Here is a 26,385-nt window from a genome sequence, read left to right as displayed (position 1 = left end):
AGCCTCTAAGCCTCCTGACTTAGAGCTGGTGACACTGAACCCCAGGGAGGGGAAGGGACACACCAAGTCAGGAGACAGTTACTGGCAGAGTTAGACTCAGACTCAGGTGTCCTGGTTCCTGGCTGAGACCCTTTCCTCCTCCCTCGCTCCCCGCTCCCCCGTCCCATCCTAGAAGGGCCTCTGTTGACCCTGCCGTGTCCTGGCTAAGTGCTCTGTACAGGAATGTGCCTGGCCATCTCCGATCAGGCCCATAGCCTTGCATCGCTCACGTTCATACCCCTGACACAGGTGAACAGTCCCACTCGCTGCCGGAAATGCTCTCCTAGGGCCCAGGGCCTCACCCCTGCCCCCTACCGTCCTCCCCTACCCGCTTCCTTCTCCCCACGCGCCTTCCGAGGATGTGCACAGATGCGGAGAGCTGGCACCCGGCAGGTGGCTCCAGCCTGTGCCACTGCACTTTCTCCTGCGCTCCCCGCAGCAGTGCTCCTGTGTGCTGACTGCCTCGCTGCTGCAGGAGCTGCGAGCTGCCGGCGCTGACCCGGGGGCTCACCTGTCCATTCTGGGAGAGGGGGGTCAGACCCTTGGGCCTGGAGATGAGTTGGCTCAGGTCAGACCCTCCATACAGGCTGCAGCAACTGGTTTGGACCGTGGAGAGCCAGGGAGCTGCATAGGGTTCGGGGCCTGGCACTGGCAGGTGCTCCAGGGATTGGCAGATGGGAGGCAGAGGGGCAGAGACAGAGGGCAGCTAGGGCAGGAGGTGGGCAAGACCCACTGTGCCTGGGGGCAGCTACAAGCGGACACAAAGCCACAGCTGGGCCTGCGGCTGCCAAGTGGGAGAACTGTGACGGCTTGGGGGCGGGGGGCTGGGGAGGAGCTGCAGGAGGAGGGGCCCCCTGTCCACCCCCACGCCTCCTTCCCTCCGTGACGTCCAAGATGAACCCCTCTCCTGCAGACCTGCGGTACTCGGGGCCTTGACAGCTCTCGCATTCTGCCTCGTGGCCGCTCACCCATGCCCTGGCTGAGCACCACACGCGTGCAGCTGCTGTGGGCCCTGCACGGCGCTGGCACTAGGATGACGAAATGATTGCCACACAGCCCTGTCCTCGTCTCCCCTTCTGCACAGGGGCTGCTGGAGAGGGCTGGAGGCTGCATTCCCCCAGAGCAGTGTAACTACCAGCACATCTCAGGAGAAGGAGCTGGGGTGACCCTGGCCCCCGGGGACCACCTGCAGCTGGGCTGCAAAGAGTGGTGAGTGTTGGGGGCGGGGAAGGTGGCACCAGAGCGCTGGGACCAGAGGGTGGAACAGGGACGGGGAGGGGTTCCCCGGGGCAGCAGCGCAGAGAAGGCCAAGCTAAGCCCCACGGGCCCGGTCCCAGCTTCCTCTTGCTCCAAATGAGCCCAGAACCCAGGTTACCCCTACGTGAGCTCCCTGCCCACGGCGCTGGGCTGGGTCCTGCCTCCTGAGCCCACCCTGACTGCCCCCTCCCACAGTGAGTGCCAGCATGGGGAGCTGCAGCGCACCAGCCGGGGCTGTCAAGGTAACTCGGGACCAGGGGAACCAACTGTCCCCGTTTGCCCAGGGTGGAGGGGTGGGTTTCCGGGACTTGGAACTTTCATTTCTCGGACAAGGACGGTCCCAGACAAACCAGGATGGTTGGTCACCCTGCCCTGGCCCCCTACACCTCCCTCAGCCTCTCCTGTTTCCGGACCTTCCTGGTCACAAGCTGAGCCCCTCCCTCCCTATCTACTGTGGTCTCTGGGTCTGGGGAAGGGTCCCGGGAAGGATGCTCACGTGCCGCCCTTCCTAGGTCTTCTGCCTCTGAGCCGCTGGTCCGAGTGGTCACCCTGTGGGCCCTGCCTCCAGGACTGCCCTAGAGGAGCACTGGCCCAGGGACCCAGCTGGCCTCTCCTCCACCTCGGTCCCCACGCTGGCTTCAGAGCAGCACCGCCGCCGCCTCTGTTTGGACCCCGAGACGGGGAGGCCATGGGCCGGGGATCCAGACCTCTGCACCGTGCCACTCAGCCAGCAGCGTCTCTGCCCAGACCCTGGAGCCTGCCAAGGTGATGGGAGGGGCGGAGGCCACAGGGGGAGGGGCCTGGAATGCGGTGGAGTCGGGCCTGGCCAGGTAGGGCTGGGCCACGTTGTTCACGTCAGCGTCCCAGCAGTCAGCTGGCCTGCTCGCCCTCCGGCTAGTCCCCAGGGCCTGCTGGATTTGAGGCTGGAGGGTCAGCAGCTAGAAGGTGAGGAAGGGGGCTCAGCTGGAGGCAGGAGGCGGGCCTGGGGACCGACTTCCGCTTCTTCTCCCCAGATTGATGCCAGTGGAGTCCTTGGGGGGCCTGGAGCCGCTGCCAGGTACCCTGCAGTGGGGGGTTCCAGCTGCGCTGGAGGAGGCTGCCAGGGGCCATGGGCTCAGACTGAGAGCTGCACCATGGGGCCTTGCCCAGGTAGCCGGCTCCAGCAGCGGAGGAGGGGCCAGGGGTATGGCACCTGAGGGGGATGCTGCCTCTGGCCCTGGAGGTGCCCAGGGAAGGCTCGGGACTCATGAAGTCCCGACACAGACTCCTACCTTCTGGTCCGCAGGAGAGAGCTGCGAGGCCCGGGACCCCGTGCCCACCCTGGACCGTGCCGACCACTGCCCAAGAAGCTGTGCCGACCTCTGGGTCCGCGTGCAGTGTCTGCAGGGACGGTGCCACCCAGGTGGCGGGCAGACGGCTGGGCCGTGAGTTATAGGGCAGCCGAGTGGATCTCTGAGTCACTTTCAGCAACCGGCTGGGGGTGCTGCCCGAGTGAGCCTTAGTCAAGACAGGCTGCGTCCTAAGGATGCTCTCAGGAAGCCTCAAAGTTTCCCAGGGGGTCTTCCCTGGTGGCGCAGTGGTTGAGAGTCCGCCTGCCGATGCAGGGGACACGGGTTCGTGCCCCGGTCCGGGAGGATCCCACATGCCGCAGAGCGGCTGGGCCCGTGAGCCATGGCCGCTGAGCCTGCGCGTCCGGAGCCTGTGCTCCGCAACGGGAGAGGCCACAACAGTGAGAGGCCCGCGTACCGCAAAAAAAAAAAAAAAAAAAAAGTTTCCCAGGGTGGTGCCCACACCCAGGGCAGGTGGAGAACAGGTCGCGTGGGGGGAGGGGCGGGAGGAAGGGCGCTCCAGGGCTGCCTGAGGCTTTGGACTCCAGCTGGCTAACAGAGGGATCCGTCACGTGCGCCCGCCCCAGCCCCGCTCTCCCAGGCTGCCGCTGTCCCCCTGGCCAGCTGGTACAGGATGGGCGCCGTGTGCCCATGTCTTCTTGCTGCTGTGGCCTCCCCAGCCCCAGTGCTTCATGGGTGCTGGCTCCGGCCGAGGCGGGTGGCTGCCGGCCGGCGGCCAGGCAGGGACATGGGGAGCCCTGGGTGGGAGGCTCGGGCCAGGTCAGGGTTATGGGCCTTGCTGGGGAGCAGAGGCTCTGTTCACCTGACTCTCAAGGGTCTGAGCCCTTTCTGCACACCGCTGGCACAGCACCTGTGTTAACGGGTCCCTGGTGTGCCGCCCCCATGAGTGTCCAGCCCTCGGGCCTTGGTCAGACTGGAGCAGCCGCAAGGAAGGTCCTGCGGGGGCACCGTGCCAGGCCCAGGACACGGAGCAACGGCAGGAACGTAACCTGCAGCCCTGCCCCGGTGAGCACCCAGGGCGCTGGGTGCCTGCTGTTCCCTGCCGTGCTGCCGAGCCCAGGGCCCGTCCCGGCTTATCGCCACGGCCGGCGGAGGGTCCCGAGGCAGCCCCCTCCCTGGGACACCACCTCGCTCTCTGCGCTCCCCCCAGAGCGCCCACCTGGCCAGGTGCTCAGCCCCTGTGCGACCTCGTGCCCGCGCCTGTGCTCGCATCTGCAGCCTGGCACCCTCTGCATGCAGGAGCCCTGCCAGCTTGGCTGTGACTGCCCTGGAGGGCAGGTGGGTGTGGGCACCGTGCCCTGACTCTCCCGTGAGGGAGCAGGCAGGTGGGGGGAAGGGGGGATGGTCCAAGTGTAACCGGAGCCTGCCCCGCCGCTACGGCACGTGCGTGCGCTCAGCTCTCTGCCCTGGGGCCTCAGCTTGACTCCTGAAGAGCAGGGTCGGGAGATGCCCCCAGGGACTCTGCTCACCCAGAACTGCACCCGCTGGTGAGGGCTGGGGGCGTGGGTGGGGATGGAGGGCGGGGCTGCTGAGAACGGGGGTGGGGAGGAAGGCGTGGCAGGCATCTGAACAAGAGCAGTGTCTTCCCAGTGTCGGCCAAGGCTGAGCCTTCAGCTGCCCCGTCGCTGGCTGTCGGGGTGAGATGTGGGCTGCCCACATCCCTGCTGGTCCCTCCAAAGCCAAGGCCAGGCTGGCCCTGATAAGGGGAGAGGGGCCTGCATGTCCTAGGCGGTGCTACCTCCACTTACCAAGCTGGGCGCCACTAGTATTTGGGAGGGTGGATAGAGCAGAGAGGTATATTCGGAAACCCAGAAGTCTGGAGGCTGCTGGAGCCGAGTGGGCAGCGCTGGGGACAGGAGCAGGGACCCAAGGGTGCCTAGTGTGGGAGGGGGGAGAATCGAGGCTGCACCCAGGGCTGACCCGAGTGGTGGGCTCGGTGGTCTTCCCTGGCAGAGTGCCCCCCCCCGGAGAAATGTGGCAGCAGGTGGCCCCCCGGGGAGCTGGGGCCCTGTGAGCAGACGTGCCGGGAGCCCAACGCCACGGAGAGTCAGGGCAGCTGCAGTGCGGGGCAGGCCCCGGGGGACCCTGGTGCGTGCACACCACTGCGAGTGCTGGCACCACGGGCGCCCCCGCCCGGTGACACCACAGCCCTCCACGCCCCCTAGCCCTTCTTTTTTGTTTGTTTTTTTTTTCGGTACGCGGGCCTCTCACTGTTGTGACCTCTCCCGTTGCGGAGCACAGGCTCCGGACGCGCAGGCTCAGCGGCCATGGCTCACGGGCCCAGCCGCTCCGCGGCATGTGGGATCTTCCCGGATCGGGGCACGAACCCGCGTCCCGTGCATTGGCAGGCGGACTCCCAACCACTGCGCCACCAGGGAAGCCCCCAATCATTCATTCTTAATCACATATATCCCTCAATGGGGAAGGACTGTCAGAAATATTGAGGAAAGGAAATGTGTAAAAGGATTGCAATTCCTGATGATAAAGCAGCTATTATAATTTGATTGTCCACATGATTTCTGTCCTCGAAGATAGGTTACACTTGCTATGCACTTGTGCATTCAACTGCTGACTAGAACATCAATTTGAATATCACTTAGATACTTAAAAGCATCATGTCCCAAACTGTGCTCATCATCTTCCCACAACTCCGCTCCTTCTAGTTACTCTACTTATGTAATCCCTGTTTTATCCACCCTCAAAGTCTGTGGAGCCAGAGAAAGCAGTTGGCCAGAAGCCACACTGCTGAGCTAAGCATTTGGGACAACACTTTTATTATTTTTTTTAACATCTTTATTGGAGTATAATTGCTTTACAGTGTTGTGTTAGTTTCTGCTGTATAACAAAGTGAACCAGCTATATGTATACATATATCCCCATATCCCCTCCCTCTTGAGCCTCCCTCCCACCCTCCCTATCCCACCCCTCTAGGTGGTCACAAAGCACCAAGCTGATCTCCCTGTGCTGTGCGGCTGCTTCCCACCAGCTATCTATTTCACATTTGGTAGTGTATATATGTCAATGCCACTCTCTCACTTCTTCCCAGCTTACCCTTCCCCCTCCCTGTGTCCTCAAGTCCATTCTCTAGGTCTGCGTCTTTATTCTTGTCCTGCCCCTAAGTTCTTCAGAACCTTTTTTTTTTTTTAGATTTCATATATATGTGTTAGCATATGGTATTTGTTTTTCTCTTTCTGACTGACTTCACTCTGTATGGCAGATTCTAGGTCCATCCACCTCACTACAAATAACTCAATTTCATTTCTTTTTATGGCTGAGTAATATTCCCTTGTATATATGTGCCACATCTTCTTCATCCATTCATCTGTCGATGGACACTTAGGTTGCTTCCATGTCCTGGCTATTGTAAACAGTGTTGCAATGAACATTGTGGTACATGACTCTTTTTGAGTTCTGGTTTTCTCAGGGTATATGCCCAGTAGTGGGATTGCTGGGTCATATGGTAGTTCTAATTTTAGATTTTTAAGGAACCTCCAATACTGTTCTCCATGGTGGCTGTATCAATTTACATTCCCACCAACAGTGCAAGAGGGTTCCCTTTTCTCCACACTCTCTCCAGCATTTATTGTTTGTAGATTTTTTGATGATGGCCATTCTGACCTGTGTGAGATGAAACCTCATTGTAGTTTTGATTTGCATTTCTCTAATGATTAGTGATGTTGAGCATCCTTTCATGTGTTTGTTGGCAATGTGTATATCTTCTTTGGAGAAATGTCTATTTAGGTCTTCTGCCCATTTTTGGGTTGGGTTGTTTGTTTTTTTGTTATTGAGCTGCTTGTATATTTTGGAGATTAATCCTTTGTCAGTTGCTTCGTTTGCAAATATTTTCTCCCATTCTGAGGGTTGTCTTTTCATCTTGTTTACGGTTTCCTTTGCTGTGCAAAAGTCGGACAACACTTTTATGATAGTCATTTCCTTACTTTCTGTAGTTTTACCCCTATGTATACATAATGGGAGGGCCACAAGGAAACTTTCTGGAGTTCTGGAAATTTTTTATATATGATCTGGGTGTTGACTACATGGTACACATGTAAAAATACATTGAGCTGTACACTTAAGATTTCTGCACTTTACTGTCCATTATTTGTATTATTATTATACACATTACATCCATATACATTACAAGCGAAACAACACATTGTTACTATTACTTTATATAATTTTACAACTTTTAAAGAAGATGAGAGAAGAATGGAGAGTAAATATATGTATTTAGAGTTTGGTTTTCTCTCTTCTATCTTTTCCCCTCTATATTCACCTTCTACTCTTCAGTAACCAAAGTGCAATTTGCCCACACCAGTCACCAGCTAAAAACTTACTTCCAGCCCTTAAAGGCAGCACACGATGCCTTCCACATCCATCCCTCGTGTCTCTCCAGCGTCATTTCCCACCACTTCCTGTCTTACACACCTTCCCTACACACACTGTTTGCTCACCTCCCTTGCTTTGCCGAGGTTGTTTCTCATGCACAGTTGCTCTTCCTAGCAACACTCCTCTTCTCCTCCCGTTTTAGTTGGCTCAGGTTGCCATAACAAAATACCATAGACCAGGTGACTTAAACAACAGAAATTTATTTTCTCACTGTTCTGGAGGCTGGAAGTCCAAGATCAAGGTGCCAGTATGGTCGGGTTCTGGTGAGAACTTTATTCCTGGCTTACAGACAGCTACCTTCTCTTTGTGTCCTTACATGGCAGAGAGAGAGGGCAAGCTCTCTGGTGTCTTGTCTTATAAGGACACTGATCCCATCATGAGAGCCCCACCCTCATGATCTCATCTAAACCTAATTACCTCCCAAAGGCTCCACATCTAAACACCATCACATAGGGGTTAACACATGAATTTGGAGGGGACACCATAGCACCTTCTTTACGTGGCTAACTCCTACCTCTTGTTTTAATTCAACTCAGGCAGCATTTCCTCAGGAAATCCTTGACTAACTACCCCATATCGTCCCACCACCGCACCCTAAGGTGACAAAGTGTGCTTTAATAGAGTCTTGTGTTTACGTCTTTCGTTGCACTGTCTCTTCATTTTGTAGTTATGTTTATGGTCTGTTTCCTCGATAGACTACGAATTCCTTGGAGGCAAAGTTTCTGTTTAACTCAACTGCGCATTCCCAAACCTTTGCACAATGCCTGGCAACATGACAGGCAACCAATGATGTTTTTTGAATGAATCCTACAAAAAGTATTTACCTCCTTGAGTAGATACAGTCTGGAGTCTTCAAGGTTGACATTCGCCCTAAAAATGCGAGGGAATAGACGCAAGCACGAGCAATCTTATAGCCCAATCAGAGTACTTTGCCCTTCCTATAGGGCCTGGGAGAGCGTCGTGGGTACGCTACCTAGTAACCATCGCCGGGGGAGGGAGGCGGGAAGGGCGGAGAGCTAGCTGCTTCGTCCAATCGGGACCCCGTATTCCCGGAGCAATAGCAGCCTTGGGAGCCGCTTACCGAGCCTGGACCGCGCTTCCCATGATGCCCCGCCGCCTCGGGCTAGGCTGCTGCCGTAAAGCGGCTCGCTCGGCGCGACGCAAGTACCAGCTGCGCGCCTCTCCTGGCTCCGCGAGCGCCACCGCCCCCTCTGACCAGGGACAGCCGGTTCCGGGCCGCGCTCCCTCCCCGCCGGGGCGCCCTCCCTTCCGGGGGTCCCGGTCCCCAAGGTGGTCGCGGCTACGGCATCCTCAGGCCAGGCCGCGGGGGGAGGGGGCGGCCTGGAGGCCGTGGCGGGGTCAGCACGGGCCACCGAAAGCAGGGCCATGGAGCCCAGGGAGTCGGGGAAGGTAGGCCTGGAAGGGCCCTGGGGCCGCCCACTCCCCTCCCGTAGATCCCTGATCTGGGCGAGGCGGGCGGTACGGGCGGAGTCCTCGCAGATGAGCCAGCCTTGCAGGGAAGGACTCGCCCGCTCGCCCGCTTCTTCCTCTGCACTTGGGCGGCCGACTCCGGGCGAGTCCCGCGCAGCCTTCCGCTCCCTCCCCACGCGGCTGGCCTAGCAGCCCTCCGCCGAGCCCGCCGCCCGGTTGACGCTGGGTGGGTGACCCGCTCAGTGTAGTAGTGCGAAAGTGCTTCCTATTTTCCCACAACACCACTGGCGTTTGGAAGAGGCCCAGCATGTTTTAAGGCCTTGAGGCTGGATCGGACCCCACTGGGAGCCAGGCATAGGGATCACCGAGAGGCAGGATGAGGGCTTGGCCCTGCCTGGATCCCCCTTCCCAAGAAAGGGCTGAGAAGAAAAAGACAAGGCATCTGGCACATTTCTTGCCGATTTCTGTTTCTAGCTTATCTACTTCGTGGAGTTTTTGAGTATTGCTTAGAAGCATATTTCATAAACTTGCTTCAGGCTTTGAGCAAGAGGCTGTGAATTGGAAGAAAAGGTGGGGAAAAGTGCTTGAAGGTAGAGTTAAGTGGGTTTGACAGGATTGCTAGAGCTCGGAGTCAGTGTCAGCAAAGACGAGCGTGGTCGCACGCACTTGATTCGGAGACATTGGCAGCCTTTGGGGACCGAGATCTTTCTGGATATTATTTGATACCAGTTCTTGAGGATTGTTTCTTCTTTGGCACAAAGGGAACCTCCTCAACAAACTTTTCGAGTGCATACTGAGTCTCTCCTTTAAAAAAAATTGCTCATTTAATAAACATTTGTGATCCGTGATTTAAGTTGATGGAAATGCTGGAAGTACATATGAAATGACTACTTTCCTCCAGGAGCTTTCCCGCAGTTTTCACTTCAATAACATGGACAAGCCTGGAAGGGTTGTCCAACAGACAAAAGACAGAAAAGATAGTGAGGTTATTTTGATGCTGTACTTTTTCCTGGAAAGACTGGGAAGGACTCTGAATTACAAAAGAAGTTACTCCTTGCTTAATCATCTCTTCCGTACTCCATCCTCTCCACAAGTTACCGCGATGCATTTTCCAGATGAAACAACCTATAAACAGTCCAAGACAATAAAGCTCAACAGAACGTAACCAGAGAAAGATTGAAGGTGAACTGCATGCCAGCCTCATGCTAAGCACTTTAGGGGATACCAGAAAAGTAAAGGAAATGGCTCACACCCTCAGGTAATATCCTGAGGTTTAGTTTAGACTGAACCTGAATTTGGACAGAGGGGGAGCAAAATGCAGTAGAAGAAGAGCTATACACAATTGGCACTGAAAAGTGGAATTAGTGATTTGAGGTTGATTTCAAGGTATTCTGTTCAGTTGTAGGATTTCTTAGCCTTTGGTGTGAGAAGAGTGAAATACAGATATTTGGGGAGGTGGAGGAGAAATTTTATGTCCTTTTCAGGCCCAACCACTAATTGAAAACACTGGGGACTGGAAATTTCACCCTTGATTCTAATCGTGATTGTAAGGTGTCTCAAAAGGGCACCCTTCCCAGGTACATCAGTTTTTTAACCTAGGGAATGAGGATGTTATCCAAAGATGAAATAAAGTAATTGCAAAACAAACTAGCAGTGTAAGAGGTATTGCAGATGAGTGACAATAACTAAGGCCTGGGTGCAATAGCTGTGCTGTTCTAAAGTTCCATTCTGAATATCACTTTTTTCTCTCAAAGCTGGAAGACTGGGGGGTCCACCTGAGGTAGTAGCTTGGTGTATTATTAGAATCTTCCTTAGATGCTATTTTGTGATATTTATTAACTAAAAGCAGTCTTAGCCTATTGGATTAAGTGTGGGGTATCTTGCTTGCCATTGGCAGAATAATGGATAGAGGACAAAGACCTTTCCCCATCACTCTAACCCGTTATCCTGTTTTATTTTCTTCGCAGCCCTGTCACTGTATAAAATTCTCACATTTATTTGTTTGCTGACTTCACTCTATCCCCAGCTAGACTAGTGGAGCAGTATCTGGCATGTAATAGGTTCTCAGTATTTTCTGAATGAATGACTCAAGATAGCATCTCATACAGGAGCCCTTTTGTTGTAGGTGTGGGTGCTGTGAAGAACACTGCAGTCTGACACCTCATGTGCCCTCTGGGAGACTATTGTCGTTGCTGCCAAGTAGGAGTATTTACTGTGTATGTATTTATTGCTTCATACACATTTACTGTGTATGTATTTATTGCCTCAACATCTCTGGTTCCTAGCCACCACTGGCACCCCACCCCCCTTAGAAGTTTTATTATTGCACTTATATCACAGTCGTCTGTCATCTCCTGATGGGTTTTTCTCCTTGACAAATAGAGATAGTGTCTTTTATATCTTAGGATCTCCAAGCACACAGAAACAAATAGAATATGTTGAATGAAAAAATGAATTAAATGCCTATGAAATATTTTCTGTATAATGTGGTGGTGGGGAAAGGGGTGGTGATGGTGAAGGGGGTTATAAAATAAGATGATCAGCATAGGCTTCCTGTGGACCAGGCACCACGAGGGGTATAAAGCCTTCCTTGCTCGGGAGAAGTAGAAGTGCTTGGGCTAGGTGGGCAGGAAGTCCCTTGCGAGAAAGAGATGGAATGTGAGTAGGAACTTGATGAGTGAGTGGGAGGAAGTAGGCAGAGTCAGGGAATGTAAAGATTGGGTGTGAAGAGGGAGGAAAGGTACAAGATAGGTTGAGTGGCTGCAATTTAATGTTTTATTTTTTTAATTTTATTTTTGGCCGCGTCTGGTGTTAGTTGCAGCACACGGAGGATCTTCATTGAGGCATGCGGGATCTTCCGTTGCGGTGCACCGGCTTCTCTCTAGTTGTGGCGTGAGGGTTTTCTCTCTCTAGTTGTGGCACGTGGGCTCCAGAGCATGTGGGCTCTAGCTTTTGGCACACGGGCTCTCTGGTTGAGGCGCGCCAGCTCAGTAGTTGTGGCACACTATCTTAGTTGCCCCTTGGCATGTGGAATCTTAACGTGCCGACCAGGGATCGAACCTGCGTCCCCTGCATTGGAAAGCAGATTCTTTACCACTGGACCACAAGGGAAGTCCCTGAGTGATTGCAATTATACTAATCTGGCTGTAGTAGAGATTCCAGGTGGGGAATACCTAGAGCTGAGGTTAGGAAGGTAAGTTAGGTTCAGATCCAGGGGACTTGGTGCTGGGCTGAGAACTCGGAGCTCTGCCTTATAGACAGTGGGAATCAGTAAAGTTGAACATCCAGAGATAGTCCTTGCTTTCTATGTAGGTAAGAAATTCCTCTTATTCAAGCAGATTTGTGTTTCCTTTACATTGCAGTCATCTGAAGACTCTTGCCATAATACTCGTTAAAAGAGAGGTTCAAGGCTTAGCGTAGTTACTCGTTGGGAAGACAGTTCTTCATTATCTAAACATTCAGCCCTGGCCATACTCTTCATCCTTGTGGCTCTCATAACGTGATGGGTCTGTTGGCTTTCATTATGCCCACCTGTCCCCTCAGGAAGACAGGGTGGGTGGGAATGAATAGGGAACCCTGCTTGCCCTTGGTCACAAACTCTAACCTGCCCTGATCAGAACAGCTTGCCCTGTGGTCCTAGTATACGGTCATCCTGCTAGGATCTGCCTTCAGTATAATCTCGAGGGTTTTCTTCCCCCCTCCCCACATTGGCTCTCCTTAGGCCATATGTTGTGTGTACCTCTTTGCCGTCCGCCCGCCTGCTCTTAGTGGAGCCCATCCTGCAGCAGGTTTTTGCAATTATAATCACATTTTGCTTTGGAAGACACTCTGAGAGCAAATAGTTATTTAAAATACACATTGGCATACTATTGGCACATACACATTGGCAGTACAATTCCATGTTTGTTTTTAAGACTGTTCATTTATACATATTCGTAGACAAAAGACTGGAAGGTTACATACCAAATGTCAATAGTAGTTGTTTTTCAGTAAGGAGATTGGGGGTGATCTTAAAACATCTTTTCTGCTTATTGTCTAAATTTTCTGCAGTAAACGTATATTGACTCATAAGAAAAATACTCAACTTACTTTAAAATATACAAATCAATAGTGACTGATAATTATCTGTATTGTTTTTCTCAAGAAGCCTCTATGTTGAAGTTAAAGTAGATATTTCATGTGCTTTAAGTTTGAGTATAAAATTACAGGCGATTTTAAACAAATGTACTAGAACTTGTTACAAATGGAAATGACTGTGTCCCCTTCAGAGTTGTCACTTTGGAAGGACATCCTTATGTCACAAGGATGCTATTTCCCAAAATGTTGTTTTTTGGGGGTTCGGGGATTTCCTTTTTTTTTTTTTTTTTTTTTTGCAGTACGCAGGCCTCTCACTGCTGTGGCCTCTCCCGTTGCAGAGCACAGGCTCCAGCCACTCTGCGGCATGTGGGATCTTCCCGGACCGGGGCACGGACCCGTGTCCCCTGCATCGGCAGGCGGACTCTCGACCACTGCGCCACCAGGGAAGCCCGGGGATTTCCTTTTTGTTGATAGTTTTATTTATTTTTTTATTTCTTTGACTAGGTGATAAATGTTGGTGATATGAAATTTAAAAGGGTAAACAGCAACAGATTCTGTTTTCTGATTATTTCTTTTATAACCGCTTTTTTCATGGCTGCAATATCTTACCTCTCTGAGGCTATTGATGATAGTTTTGTTTTTTAAAGGTTTTTTGCTCCATGACCCACTTCCATTTCCTCAGTTCCTCCTCACTCTTGCTCATCTCCTGTCTGTTTCGATCTCTATCAGACCTGTTAGAGCCTTTCCTCAGATGTCTGGTAGTCCAGTTGTTTGCTGACGCTTAACAGTGGAAAAACCAGAATTCTAACTGGAAGCTCTGAGCACGTGGAAGGGAGGGACTTGCCAACTTGGAGCCTGTGTAGGGGATCTGGGCAGGCATTTGTTCCGAACAGCTTCCCCCAAATTCTTATTATTTTAACCTCGCTGCGTTCACTCCCAGGCCAGAGGTTCCTGGGGCTGCCAGATCCTGAGTCTTTTGAGGATTTAGCAAATGTAAATTGGGTTGTTTCTCCATTTGCCCACTGCTAGCTGAGGGTATGATTTTCTTGGATCTGCTCAGTTATTACTTTTTCATCTGCTTTTCAGTTAACAAAATTGTATTGCTATTGTCCCCTTGTTGTGTTGTCTATCCCAGAGGGTGTTTTTTTTTAACAATTTTTAAAAACATTTATTTATTTATTTATTGGCTGCATTGGGTCTTAGTTGCGGCACGCAGGATCTTTCGCTGTGGTGTATGGGCTCTTCGTTGCGGTGCGTGGTTGTGGTGTGCAGGCTCAGTAGTTGTAGCTCACGGGGTTAGTTGCTGCGCGGCATGTGGGATTTTAGCTCCCCGATCGGGGATCGAACCGGCGTTCCCTGCATTGCAAGACAGATTCTCAACCAGTGGACCACCAGGGAAGTCCTTAGAGGGTGTTTTGTTTGGAGTTTTTTTCAGGGGGAGAGTGTCTTTTTAAACTCACAGGAGGAAGCAAAATTCAGTGTACGTGTTCAATCTGCCATCTTAATTCAGAACTTCCTGAACGTTTTCTGAATTTCCTCGCCCTTCTTTGGTGGAACAGAGAGAGCTCCTTTATAAGCCCCATGGAATACAGTTCTCAGCTCTAAAGCTTTGCCCATCTTGATAACTGACCACATTCACAGACATAGTTCTCAGTGACGGTTGACTACTTCCAGAAATCAGATACATCTTCCTAAGTGAGGATTTACCACGTTGAAGATTTTGCAAAAGAAGTGCTGTTGGTTGTGGCTGACGCACTGGCTGAGAAGTAATGGATCCTGTGCGAAGGCTGGTGAGGAGTGTGCAGGGGGACGCGTGTGAGAGTCCGGAGCTGGCCTTCGTTATGACACTTCTGTTGCAGTGTGTGGCTGTTCCTAGAAGAATGGGTCTTATTCCCGCTGTGACTTGCACCCAGGGGGTGAGAGTAATGCGGTGTAGGTCTTGTATGTAGATTGATAACGCCCCCTCCCCCAGTCTGATCTGTTCCCAGAGTAGGGGTGTCCTCAGGTGGTTGTGAGCTCAGGTGTGGAAGATTAAGGAAGAAGTTGGTGCTTAGCTGGTGTCATTTTTCCTTGCAGGCTCCTGTGACGTTTGATGACATCACGGTGTATTTGCTTCAGGAGGAGTGGATGCTGCTGAGTCAGCAACAGAAGATCTGTGGTTCTGATGAGCTGGCAGCACCCCTGGGTATGGGCTCCTGTTCACTTCCCCACTGCCTGAATCTAGGTCAGCATTCCCAACCATGTCTGACTATGACATACTTGAGAATTTTCTGGAATCCGACCATTTTTTTCCAGGCATCTTTATACTATTTATCCACTCAGTCCCATATCTGACTTAACTGCACACGGATTCACACATCACCCTTTCTCTTTTCCACTTAAATTAGCCAAGAGAAGTGGGGAAATTGGGCGTGTCAAGGCTAGACCTGGATGCTTCAGAATATCCCAGCATGCCAGAAGGGAAGCCCCACCTGTGGACTGTGGCACTGCAGGTGGATTTTGTTTCAGTGCCCAGAGGACATTGGAGGTGGTGGGTGGTGGTGGAACGAGCATCAGATCTGCAGCCTGGAAATCTGGTCTCAGTCCCAGCTCTGCCACATGGTACTGACCAAGCCCATTAGCCTTTTCAAGCCTTGGCTTCTTTCTTCACAGGCTTGTCATAGAGGTTCAATGAAATAAAACAACTTGAAACTTTGTGCCCATGTAGGTAGTTTTCATCTTTTCTATTTTCTGAATGTCCTTTCTCTGCTTCTATGGGTAGACTTCCTAGACCATGGACAGAGAGGAATGTATTTCATCATGTGTACATGCACACGTACTCTTTTCGGATTTCAATTTGATGACCATGCGCCATGCCTTTCTCTGCTTCTTTTCTTCTTGACCCCTCAGGGTTCTGGGGGCAACAGTCTCAGCTCTCTGTGGATGGAGGGGTTGTGGTCTTACTGTCTACTAAAAATGGTTTGAAAACCAATGATTCTTTTAAACCAGAAGTTGCAAAGTAGCAGCTGTGGGCCAGATTTGGCCTACACCTTTTTTTTCTTTCTTTCTTTCATCTCTTTTCTTTGGCTTTAAAATATTTAAATAAGTTGTCAGTATTTCGCCATGGGGGGGTTTTCATATAGAAATATGATTTCTGGCTTCTGTTGGAAACTGGGATGGTCTAGAGGCCATGCTGACCCTGTATTCAGCTGGCGGCCCCTCCTGGACTTGAGTAGCTACCCCACACCTGGGTTCAAATCCACAGCCTCCCACCCCTGCCTGGTTTCCTCAGAGTATTGTCTGGTCCCGCTCCGCATTTGAGTTTGAGCCTCTGTTCTGGACCAGTAGTTTTCATACCTTCTTAGCCTGTGTGACCTGGATCCGACCTCACAGTGCATCTCTCTGTTCCTGACTCAGGACCAGCTATTGCCAACCCAGAGCTGTTCTATAAATTTGAGCGAGGGCCAGAGCAGTGGCTAGCCAAGGTCCAGGGCCAGAGGAGTCTCTTGAGCCTCCACCGAGGTGAGTGCGGACCTGCCCCCGGGAGGAGGGGTCCTTAGCTGGAGGGAGGGAGCAGGAAGCTGGGTCCCAAGGCTCCAGTCTCATCCTCTGCCTCTCCCTGTTCCCCACCAGTTACACACGAATGCTGTTCTTCCCCCAACTGTCACCCCGTCTAAGATATACACACCTCCCCCAATGTTGTTCTCCAAACTCTCATCTCCCTTTATTTTATTTCTACCTGAGAGTAGATGTTTATGTATAATTATATATTCTAAGTTCCATGAAGGCATGACTTGGTCTTACTTACTACTGTAGTCCCAGTACCAAGAACAATGCCTGGCACGTGGTTGCGTAGTAGACAATCATGGAATGAATGGGTGAATAAACAGATGGCTGCTAAATCCTGGGGACTGATGTTTGCTTTCCTCCTTTGATAAGCATGTCCTGTTCAGGGATTGGCTTGCCCAGAGCCAGGCCAGATGGCCTCTGTCATTGTGTAAGACGAGCGCGTTAACCCAGCCCCTTCTACAGGAGAAAAGGGAGGTGGAACGAGTTCTCCGATGGATCGAATTGTGGACGTTTGCTCTCCCTTGTGATTTATCTCAGATGGACCACAAGGAGCCCTAGACTTCACAGATACTAATTTGTTTCGGTTTGTTTCTCCTGTGCTTGGCTCTTAACTTTGAGCCCATTGACTCTTTACTCGTAGCTTTGTGCTTCCGGGGTTGGCTACAGTTTCGTAGACTGACTGGTCCATTGGCCGGGAGAAAGTACTGTTGAGTCCTTGCCCACTGGGCATCTGAACTTGTTGGTGCATAATAAATGGCTCCAGAGGAGTTAGAGTTGTCTAAGCTGCATTTCAACCAAGGAGTGAATAAAGAAACTGCTGGTTTAGCTTAAAGAAGAAAAGTCCTAGTGATGTCATGGGATTTTTCACTTCTTGGAAGGGTTGTGGTGTGGGAAGGGCTGAAGTAGCACTCCTGAGGGGCAGGTACTCAAAGATGGATTGCAGCTCAGGGAAGACTCTGGGGACCAAACTGTCTGCCCGGAAGGTAGGTTGCTCTCTTGCTCTAAAGGTACATGAGCAAAGTGCAGATGCCTGTCTGGCAGGGGTACCAAGGACAGGGGTTCCTGCCAAGTGTGCAGTTGCAGTGTTTGCTTTAATTACCTTTTTAACCCTACCTTCTCTTAGTTCAGTGTTCTTATCCATAAATAAGTCTGCTCTCCTGAAGACTGTGCCACTGTTTTAGGTTGCAGAGATCTCTTTTCTGCCAGGTATATCTGTCCTTTATATTAAAAAAAAAAACTGTTTTCTTAAAGCCCATTTGGTTTCTTCTGGGTTAGGCAAGGTGGACCTGGGGGTTGGGGGCTGGAGAGAAGAGAACACGGGTGCAGGCTGTCACTTTGTGGGTGTGGTTGCAGCTTTGATAGTCCACGGATCTAAGCACCTCTGTGAGTTGCAGTGACTCGACCTATAGGATGTCAGAGAAAATTCCATGTGTTTCTTTTTTCTAAAGGAAAAAACAAGATGGGCTTCATGGAAGAAATGGACATGCAAAGTCCCGCCAGAGAAGCTGGACTCTACCTGCCTCCTCAGAAGAAAGCCTGTCCTTCGCATTTCAGCTCAGAGGGTGGCAGCCTCCAGGGAGACTGCACAGGAAGAAGCAGAAAACCCTTGAGACCCCGGTCCATCCAGAAGGCGTGGTTTGCGCAGTTCCCGTGGTTGGTCATGAATGAGGAGCGGACGGCTCTCTTTTGCTCGGCTTGCCGGGAGTACCCATCCGTCAGAGACAAACGGTCAAGGTTAATAGAAGGCTACACAGGACCATTCAAGGTGGAGACTCTCAAATACCACGCCAAGAGCAAGGCCCACGTGCTCTGTGCCAAGGCCTTGGCAGCTCGGGACCCCAGCTGGGCAGCCCGTTTCCGGAGCATCCACGATGTGTCCAGAGAGGTGCTGGCCAGTCCGGGACACCTCTTCACTGCAGATTACCCCATATGTTACCCCCCAGGGCCTCAGGGGATCTATGATAACATGGTCCAGCTCCTGCCCAGCTCGAGAGCTGCACTGGAGGACCCTGGAGGGAGTGGAGCAGTTCCTGCATTGTACCTAGACTGCATTCCTGATTTCAGGCAAAAAGAAATTGCTGATGACATCCGCAGCTCCTCAGACGTTAACGTTTTGTGTAATGACTCACCTGAACCCTGTGGCCAGGTAATACGTTTATAATGATTGCTCAAGGGGAAGGATTCTGTATAACGTTACCATAAGCTGACATGCTTGTGATGTGCTGGGTGTTGTTTTAAGTGCTTTGCATGTATTAATTATCTCCTTTATTTGTGACAACAGCCCTACTCTCATCATCTCCTTTTGGCAGATGACAAAACATAATTAGTGGACCAGAATATTCTAACTTCTGATATAAAGAGAGCACCTAAATTCAGAACAGTAATCTTTATCCAAAATCCAGAACGACCACAGAACTCAGGAAATTTTCCACAGCCACAAAACAGCCACAGAGCTCTTAAATAATCAATGTAAACAAATTTTTTAACATTAACTTCAAAATCATGTAGCACTTTTAAACACTGCAAAGTTTCTTCAGACGTGTCCTTTTATGTAGTGTTTTTAATGCTGCTATGAGGTGGGTGGAGCAAACCTAGTTAAACTCATCTTGTTGGGGAACAACTAAGACTTAGGGGGGGAGTGACGTAGCCAGAGAACAAGGGCTCTTGCGGCAGTGACCTTCCCTCAGAGCCCTTGACCGCCAGCCCAGTGCTTTCCTTCTACTCCCTGCAGCACTGGTGGGCCCTCAAAGACTCTAGTTCTCACCTCAGGTTTATTTTGTAAAATAAAATAGGTTTATTTTCTAATTCTTTGGAAAATTGTCCTGCAAAGAAACTGTATTAATTGGAATCTTTGAGTAACCAGATCGGGCCCCTTTTCTCAACTCTTCCATGTAAGCGGGATTTTGCTACAAATCACTTTGAGCAACCCCTCTGGTATTCCGATGAGAAGAGCTCAGACGTTCCGCGTGCCTAACATCATACGTAAAGTTAGTAAGCTCGAATTTTTATGGAATCCAGAAAAGTGACAAAGCTCATTTCCCTTCATGTTCATGTTCCTTCTAGTTTTTAGTATTCAAAGCTAATAAACAGGTCTAACCTTTTACAATCTGAATTCCTTTAGCAGTAAAGTGTGTGTTAACCTAGTCACTGAATATGAGCATCTTTAGTTCTTTTTCACTGCTTCTTCCTTCCCATCCTGGTGGGGAACCTTAGCAGGGGCTGCTAGAGGCAGCTGGCTACCTTTGCAGTTGTGGATGAGTAGAAGGTGCCCCTTGGGGCTGTAAAGAACAGGGTGCAGCCATGAGGTTCTGGAAGACCCCTGTTCCTCAGTGCATTTTCCTTTCCTTCCAGGAAAGAAGAGGAAGGATCATTCCTTCCTTCTAGAATAACACTGAGGTTCGTTTGGTTTCTACCTGCTAATTCTGGGCCACACACATTTGCTTCTTTGACTTTTGGTGAATAAATGAATTCCTCAGAGTGCATCGGGGCCTCTTGGCAGGCTTCCCAGGAGAAAAAGGCCTTGAGCAGGACCCCGGAAGGATCATGCTGGGTGTCTGACGTGAGAGGAGTATTGAGTGACTGCTACTCTTTGTTGCAGGATCCTTCTGAAGAGGGGCTGTTTGAGGAGGTTCCCGTGGTGTTTGAGGATGTGGCGGTGTATTTCACCCGGGAGGAGTGGGGCACGCTAGACAAGCGGCAGAAGGAGCTGTACAGAGACGTGATGCGGATGAATTATGAGCTGTTGGCATCCCTGGGTAAAGATCCGTGTAGACCTTTGTTTGCCACCATCACTTGACGTGGGGACCCATGAGGGCAGCAGTGGCTTGTAGTCGTGTTCCCATTTCTGCCCTCACTGTGCATAGGCAGAGAGTGCTTATATCTCTGCGTCTCAGAACTCTCCCTGCTTTGGGGTACTGTGCTTTATCTCCTCTTCATCCACCCACCCATCATCCATCTTCCACCAAACATTATTGAGTACCTACTACGTGCTGGATGGACGTGAACGAGTCACGGTCTCTGCTTTCAAGGGGCTGGCAGGTTTGTGGGAGAGACAGACACTATAATAAGAAACTATGCAATAACACCAGCTCCATTAGAGATTCAGGAAGAGTGTCCTGGGGCTGCTGAAAAGAGTGACTTAATTTGGCCAGGCATCCGAGGGAGGGATAAGGGCTGTCTTTACAGAGTATGAAATATTTTAACTGAGTTGAAAGCCAGGTGCACAGGGACGGGCATCTAGACATGTCAGAGGTGGGGACAGCATGAGCAAAGGCAGGGAGGCGAGAAAGGGCCTCTGGGAGGATTCCTGGATTCCGCCCTCTACTTTGTGCTGGGGCTGCTTCATCAGGGGCCAGCATGGTGGGCGGTCTCGGCCTGGGCGTCACTAGGTTATAGGCACTGGAGAATGAAGAACAGCACGTGCTGTTCATTACTTTCCCAGAAGAGGCTCCTCTCCTGCATCTGCTTCTTGTTCTTGTCTTTGCCTCCTTTTTCCATCAGACACCCAGGATTTTCATGTGGCACCAAAAAGACAACTTTTCATCTTACACAGCTGTTATTTACTATTTTTTTACTAACATATATTGTAACAGAAACCTTGCAGAACAGGCTGCTGTACATAACTTAGGAATTCCGACAGCGACCTGTATCGTGACTTCTACGGAATAGGAGATTGGGGTGTTTGTGGCTTACCTGATGTCATATCCCCAGCTTACACACTGCCCTTTCATGTGCAGCTGAGATACGGATTATTTTCTGAACATACTTGACCTATAGACTACTTGTTTTTATCACTGTTCACAATTTTTAAATGGCTCCCCAAACATTCAGAAAGGCTGTGAGAAATTGTTTCTTTTATGAGGAGAGAGGTGCTGTAATCGTGTTCTGGGCCAGGGCACTTGTACCAAGTGCACCTTCAAAGAGCATCACTACCACTGACAGCGTTTAAAAGAGAGAGAGAGGGACTTCCCTGGTGGTCCAGTGGTTAAGACTCCACACTTCCAATACAGGGGGCCCGGCTTTGATCCCTGGTTGGGGAACTAGGATCACACATGCCATGAGGCACGGCCAAAAATAAATAAATAAATAAAAATAAAAATACAGAGCAAGAGGGAAATTCGTTTTTAAGAAATACATACCCACTTACAAGAAGTTGGTTTCCCTTTGAAGGAATGAGCAGCAGTGATGCCCTTTGCCCTTTGGACCCCTGTGGAAAGTCATGGGGAAAGTGGTGGGTGACCAGTGGTGTAACAGCGTGTCTCCCACAACCTGGGCCTGACTTGGATTGTTCAGCCAGACAGCAGCATTTTCTTTTTAACTTCCGTATGTTAGGAAGTGGGGAAATCTTAACGAACTGGGGAAATTAAGGGACAGTTCAGCCTCAGTTAAGTGTTGTTTGGATGAACAATAAGTATAACCACGGGAGGGGTAATTAATTTTGCTTGAGGGTTGAGGGCAGGAATCAGGGAAGGCTTTATAGAGGATGGGGCTGTCCTCTTCAGTTGTCTGTGGAATTAAAATGGGTCCAGGGGTCTAGGAACGGAATTGCATGTGTGTGAGTCCTTCTCGCTACTTTAATTAGGTCTCCAGCTTTTATCCTTCAACTGTCCTCCAGTTGAGATGATTTCTCATGCTTGAGATATAAAAGCATTTTAAGGAGCCTTGAGGATATAACTGGGGCCAAACGTAAATGATTTGTATGTTTAAAAATAACCTTTTAAAGGGCCTCAAGCTGATAATTGGGATGTAAAACAGTGTTGAAATATAGTGGACCTAATTATTATTTTTGCTTTGACAAGGTTTTTTTCCTCCAATACTTTATCCTCCTGTGACAAGTATTTTAAAAATAGAAAACCTAATATTATTTGGCATTATCTTTTTTTTTTTTTTTTTTTGCGGTACACGGGCCTCTCACCGTTGTGGCCTCTCCCGTTGCAGAGCACAGGCTCCGGACGCGCAGGCTCAGCGGCCATGGCTCACGGGCCCAGCCGCTCCGCGGCATGTGGGATCCTCCCAGACCGGGGCACGAACCCGTGTCCCCTGCATCGGCAGGCGGACTCTCAACCACTGCGCCACCAGGGAAGCCCTTCCCATCCATTTTTTTAAATATCTTTGTTTGTTTGGTTTGGTTTGGTTTTTCAATTTCCTTCCTATTTATTTATTTATTTATTTTGGCTGTGTCGGGTCTTAGTTGCGGCACGTGGGTCTTTCATTGTGGCAGGCGAGCTCTTCGTTGCAGCACACAGGCTTCTCCCTAATTGTGGAGATGCAAGCTCAGTAGTTGCAACGCACAGGCTCTCTAGTTGTGGCACAGGGGCTCCAGAGCATGTGGGCGCAGTAGTTGCAGTGTGTGGGCTCTCTAGTCGTGGCTGCAGGCTCCAAAGTGCGTGGGCTCTGTAGTCGCGGCACACGGGCCTTCTAGTTGTGGCACATGGGCTCAGTAGTGGCAGCTCACAGGCTCTCTAGTTGTGGTGCATGGGCTCCAGAGCACGCGGGCTCAGTAGTTGCAGTGTGTGGGCTCTCTAGTCGTGTCCGCGGGCTCCAGAGCATGTGGGCTCTGTAGTTGTGGCACACGAGCTCTCTAGTTGTGGCGTGTGGGCTCAGTAGTTGCAGCACACAGGCTCTCTAGTTGTGGCACACGGGCTCCAGAGTGGGCGGGTTCAGTAGTTGTGGTGTGTGGGCTCTCTAGTTGTGGCCACAGGCTCCAGAGCACGTGGGCTCTGTAGTTGTGGCACGCAGGCTCTCTAGTTGTGGCACGTGGGCTCAGTAGTTGAGGTGTGCGGGCTTAGTTGCCCCGCGGTACGTGGGATCTTAGTTCCCCGACCAGGGATTGAACCCACATACCCTGCATTGGAAGGTGGATTCTTAACCACTGGAACACCAGGAAAGTCCACTCCCATCCATTTTTAACGTTTATTATCTTTTAATTGAAGTACTGTGATCTGCTTCTATTGGGTGTTACAGGAAGCCTTTATGTTTTCTTTTATTCTTATGTCTGGAAATAATAATAGGCGCTTTTGCTGTTGACTGAACGCCTACCAAAGGCTATGTTGAGTGTCTTGCGTATCTGCTCTCTAATCCTTAAACCAAACCTGTAAAGCAGGTAGTAGTAGTATTTTCAGGTGAAAAAACAGCCCAATGGCTTTGAGAATCCCACCCATTTAGCTGGAAAATGGCTAAACTGAAATTCTTACTATTCCACCCACTGCATGTGCACTAGACTCGGCTAAAATTCCTGCTTCGTATATGTTTATTACCAGTTGGACTCCAGTTCTTTTAGTTTCAAGATTTGTGCTAATCGTTGTTAATATTAAAATAACAATAGCACCAAGGATAATATAAGATTATTTAAAAATTCAAGCAGTATTAGGATTTTTTAGAAGTCTCCACTCCTATCCCCAGTCCCCCTAGCAAGAGGGTTAGTAGTTTGGTCTGGCTGTCTCAGACCTTCTCTGTAGGTCACTGTTAGTGCTCTTGCCTCCGCCTCCATGAGAACTGAGGTGCAGAAAGGGGCTGATGCCCTGGGGTGAGAGGCTGTGGTTGCTTCAGCCCAGCTCAGGTCAGGTCATGGGTCTTTGTGGTCTGGTGTTCATCATGCTACATTGCAGCACATTCATGCCGTTGATTTCCTTTTGCTCTTATCATTTGAGGAAACGCAGCTAATTCTTCCGTTGCTCTTATTAGGTTTTACAACTAGTAGATTTGTTCTTTTAGGTTTTATAATTTTTGTACCTGTTTTTAAAAAGACAGTCTCAATTTGATGCAGTCAAATTTAATATTAATTTGTCAGTTGTGTGGCAGTTAAATTGCGTCAACTAAAGCTTTTCAACTGATGGTAGTTTCCAGGTTAGGTCCACTCACCTGTCAACAGCCTCCTTGGCCTCACCAGCTCTCTTATCAATAGGACTGAACTTGCAGAGGACAGTCATTTTGATTATGGAGAAAAGAAGAGGTTTATGTTGTTTTTAATGCTTTCCTGTGTCAACCTCTACTTTTGTGGACTTGCTTTTGCTTAGAACTATTTATCACTCTGTAGAGTTCCAACTGTTCTTTTATTTCTGTACTTTAAATTCTGGTTTCAAACTTTGGCCATATTTGGTGATGTCTCTTGCTTCCCCTGCAAAAAAAGAAAACTCAGTTATATTCCACTGTTAAGAAACTAATATTTGTCAGTAAGAACAGAAAAGCCAATATAGGGACTATGTGGTAACCCTCGTTTTTACTAGGAAAGGTGTCATCATATGCTGAGTGGCAGGTCACTCACTTCAGGTGGGCAGTGTCTTTTCTCCATGTGAGGTCATCAGCTACAGCTAGACCTCACATAGCTGGGGGAAGAAGTCATGTCACTAAGTGGAAAGCAAAACTAAGCGGGAGAGCCCTCAATGAGATGAGCAGGAGTTAGAATGGCTCATATGATGACTAGGAGGCCAGCTGCTGTATGGTGGGCCATATACGGCCTCCAAGTGGGGGCCGTGCTGAGCTAGAGAGAGAAGAACCAAGGCAAGGTGCCAGAGTGGCCGTCTCCAAACTGATTCGTTGGCAGGCCTGCCAACCTTGGGCTGAAGTTAGCCTGGAAGGATCAGAATCTGTCTTTGTAGGCCAAGCCATTTCTATGGGCTTTTATGGAGTGTGTGTGTGTGTGTGTGTGTGTGTGTGTGTGTGTGTGTGTGTGTATGGCCATGCTATAGTTATGTCTTCTTAGTCACTTTTCCATTACTAAGACATAGGAAAATCTGTTTGAAAATTCCCTTCTGTTTCACTTGTTCTGAAGAGAACAAAAAGAAAAGGTTTCTGGCAACATTTCAGCCGTAGCTTCAGAGAGGTGTGATTGGGGTACAGCACTACTGGGGCCAGTGTGGTGGTGCTAGGGGCAATCAAAAGTGACCAGTCCCCAGGGTAATATAACTTAGGCAAACACATCCAGGGATACTCAGTATCATGTATGTTTTCAGTAAATCTTTAAAAAATATTTCTTCATAATTACGTTTCTTTAATCAAAGTAGTTCTCATAAGACATATAACAAAAAATGACAGTTCCCTGTCCTACCATTGTCTGTTGCCAGGTCCTCCTCCCCCCAATTTTTTAGCTGTTTCTTCCAGTACTTGTTTCATTATTTCTGAGTAACAGCTGTAGACATTACTTTTAAAAGCATGAACTTCAGTAGGAGGCACTCATAAAACAGCTTCATTCTTTTCCATCAGAACTTGTTTGGATCAGCTCTTTGGGGATTTTCTTTCTCACCCTTTGGGTTGCCAAAAGAAAATTCAAAGAGCTTTACTTGCTATGAATATTTTTTTGAGCAAGAAACAAACTGTTCATGAACTGGGAGACTTCAAACCCAAAGTGGTTAAAAACTTGGCTCTCAGCAGTTAAAGCTCAATTTGTAAAACATGAATGAAGAAGTACATTGTTTTTTAACTGTGATTATATTCTCTTTAGGGTCGTAGCACTGTGTACCTTTTCTTGTGTGTACTGATTGGCTTGGAAGCTGTAAGGTCACACTGACATGAAGGAAACTTCAATTTTGTTTAAGACCAGAGTCAGCATTTTGAAGAAATCAGGACAGCTTAAGATTTGGTTGTGTGACTATGAGTGTTTGGTCCAGGGGTCTGTTCAAATTGTGGCCTCCATTTTGGTTTCTCTTTACAGGGTGAAACCTGGGGCAGGGCGCATGACTTGTCACACTCAGGTAAACAGAAAGTCCTCCAGTCACTTTTTAGTCACATTAATGATCTAATTTCAATTAATAAAATGTCCAGTACAGTACTCTTCAAAAATGTCCTGATTAGGAGGAGGACTCTGGTGGAGCTCCAGGAATCTGTCTCCTCACAGTAGACAACAATTGCACTGGTAGAATCTGTCTGATGTGACTATTTTGGAACTCTGAAATCTGTCAAAGGCTTGCAACTTACAGGAGAAGAGTTGGAAAGTAAATTGTGGTGAAGTTCGGTCAATTTCAGCTCTTAGCACCTTAGCAGCTGCCCATCTCCCACCCCTACTGTGTTCCTGGAGCCGCTTGCACACAGATTGCAGGAATTAGGGCGGGCAAAAAGAATGCTGTCCTCTAAGCATCAGGGATCAGTGCTGTGATCACCGATCGCTGCTTCTCATCTCAGAGGTGCAGACAAAGAAGTAAGCAGCCAGTGTTGTTGCACTTCCCCCACTTTTGCAAGTTCCTCCCCCTCCTCTTAATTTTTGTCTTTTCCCTCTTTTGAAAACCAGACATTAAAGACTAGGACATTCAAAAACATATAGAAGGAAAATTAGAAAGTGATTTTGCGTACCCAGGGAAAG

The 26,385-nt window shown here is 49.7% G+C and overlaps 2 protein-coding genes across 16 annotated transcripts in view; both read left to right on the top strand.

Annotated features, from left to right (window-relative positions):
• The window catches only part of SSPOP (SCO-spondin), a 28,105-nt gene extending 23,101 nt beyond the window's left edge, over positions 1 to 5,004 (top strand). Inside the window, 15 exon segments of the mRNA XM_049714996.1 lie at positions 327 to 607; positions 1,124 to 1,248; positions 1,492 to 1,538; positions 1,809 to 1,857; positions 1,859 to 2,061; positions 2,310 to 2,385; positions 2,387 to 2,445; positions 2,582 to 2,698; positions 3,226 to 3,342; positions 3,468 to 3,650; positions 3,796 to 3,938; positions 4,008 to 4,132; positions 4,236 to 4,282; positions 4,601 to 4,635; positions 4,637 to 5,004. Coding sequence (XP_049570953.1) covers positions 327 to 607; positions 1,124 to 1,248; positions 1,492 to 1,538; positions 1,809 to 1,857; positions 1,859 to 2,061; positions 2,310 to 2,385; positions 2,387 to 2,445; positions 2,582 to 2,698; positions 3,226 to 3,342; positions 3,468 to 3,650; positions 3,796 to 3,938; positions 4,008 to 4,132; positions 4,236 to 4,282; positions 4,601 to 4,635; positions 4,637 to 4,810 — 1,781 coding nt within the window. The 3' untranslated portion in view covers positions 4,811 to 5,004.
• A 3,120-nt stretch (positions 5,005 to 8,124) lies between these two features.
• The window catches only part of ZNF862 (zinc finger protein 862), a 32,930-nt gene continuing 14,669 nt past the window's right edge, over positions 8,125 to 26,385 (top strand). For 4 of the 15 annotated variants that reach the window (XR_007479096.1, XM_049714570.1, XM_049714571.1 and 1 more), the window contains exons 1-6: positions 8,125 to 8,444; positions 10,591 to 10,681; positions 14,619 to 14,727; positions 15,939 to 16,043; positions 17,540 to 18,237; positions 19,690 to 19,846. Coding sequence is in view for 14 of the 15 variants with exons in the window: in XM_049714570.1 (XP_049570527.1) it covers positions 8,137 to 8,444; positions 10,591 to 10,681; positions 14,619 to 14,727; positions 15,939 to 16,043; positions 17,540 to 18,237; positions 19,690 to 19,846 (1,468 nt within the window). In the remaining variant the exon portion in view is untranslated. Of the gene's footprint in view, positions 9,724 to 10,590; positions 10,682 to 14,183; positions 14,333 to 14,618; positions 14,728 to 15,938; positions 16,044 to 17,539; positions 18,238 to 19,689; positions 19,847 to 26,385 lie in introns of all 15 variants that reach the window. The other 11 variants (XM_049714580.1, XM_049714576.1, XM_049714574.1 and 8 more) reach the window with 11 other exon arrangements.

This window comes from Orcinus orca, chromosome 9 (assembly GCF_937001465.1).
Source record: "Orcinus orca chromosome 9, mOrcOrc1.1, whole genome shotgun sequence".
Lineage (NCBI taxonomy): Eukaryota > Metazoa > Chordata > Mammalia > Artiodactyla > Delphinidae > Orcinus > Orcinus orca.
This window is presented reverse-complemented; position numbering and strand designations above follow the sequence as displayed.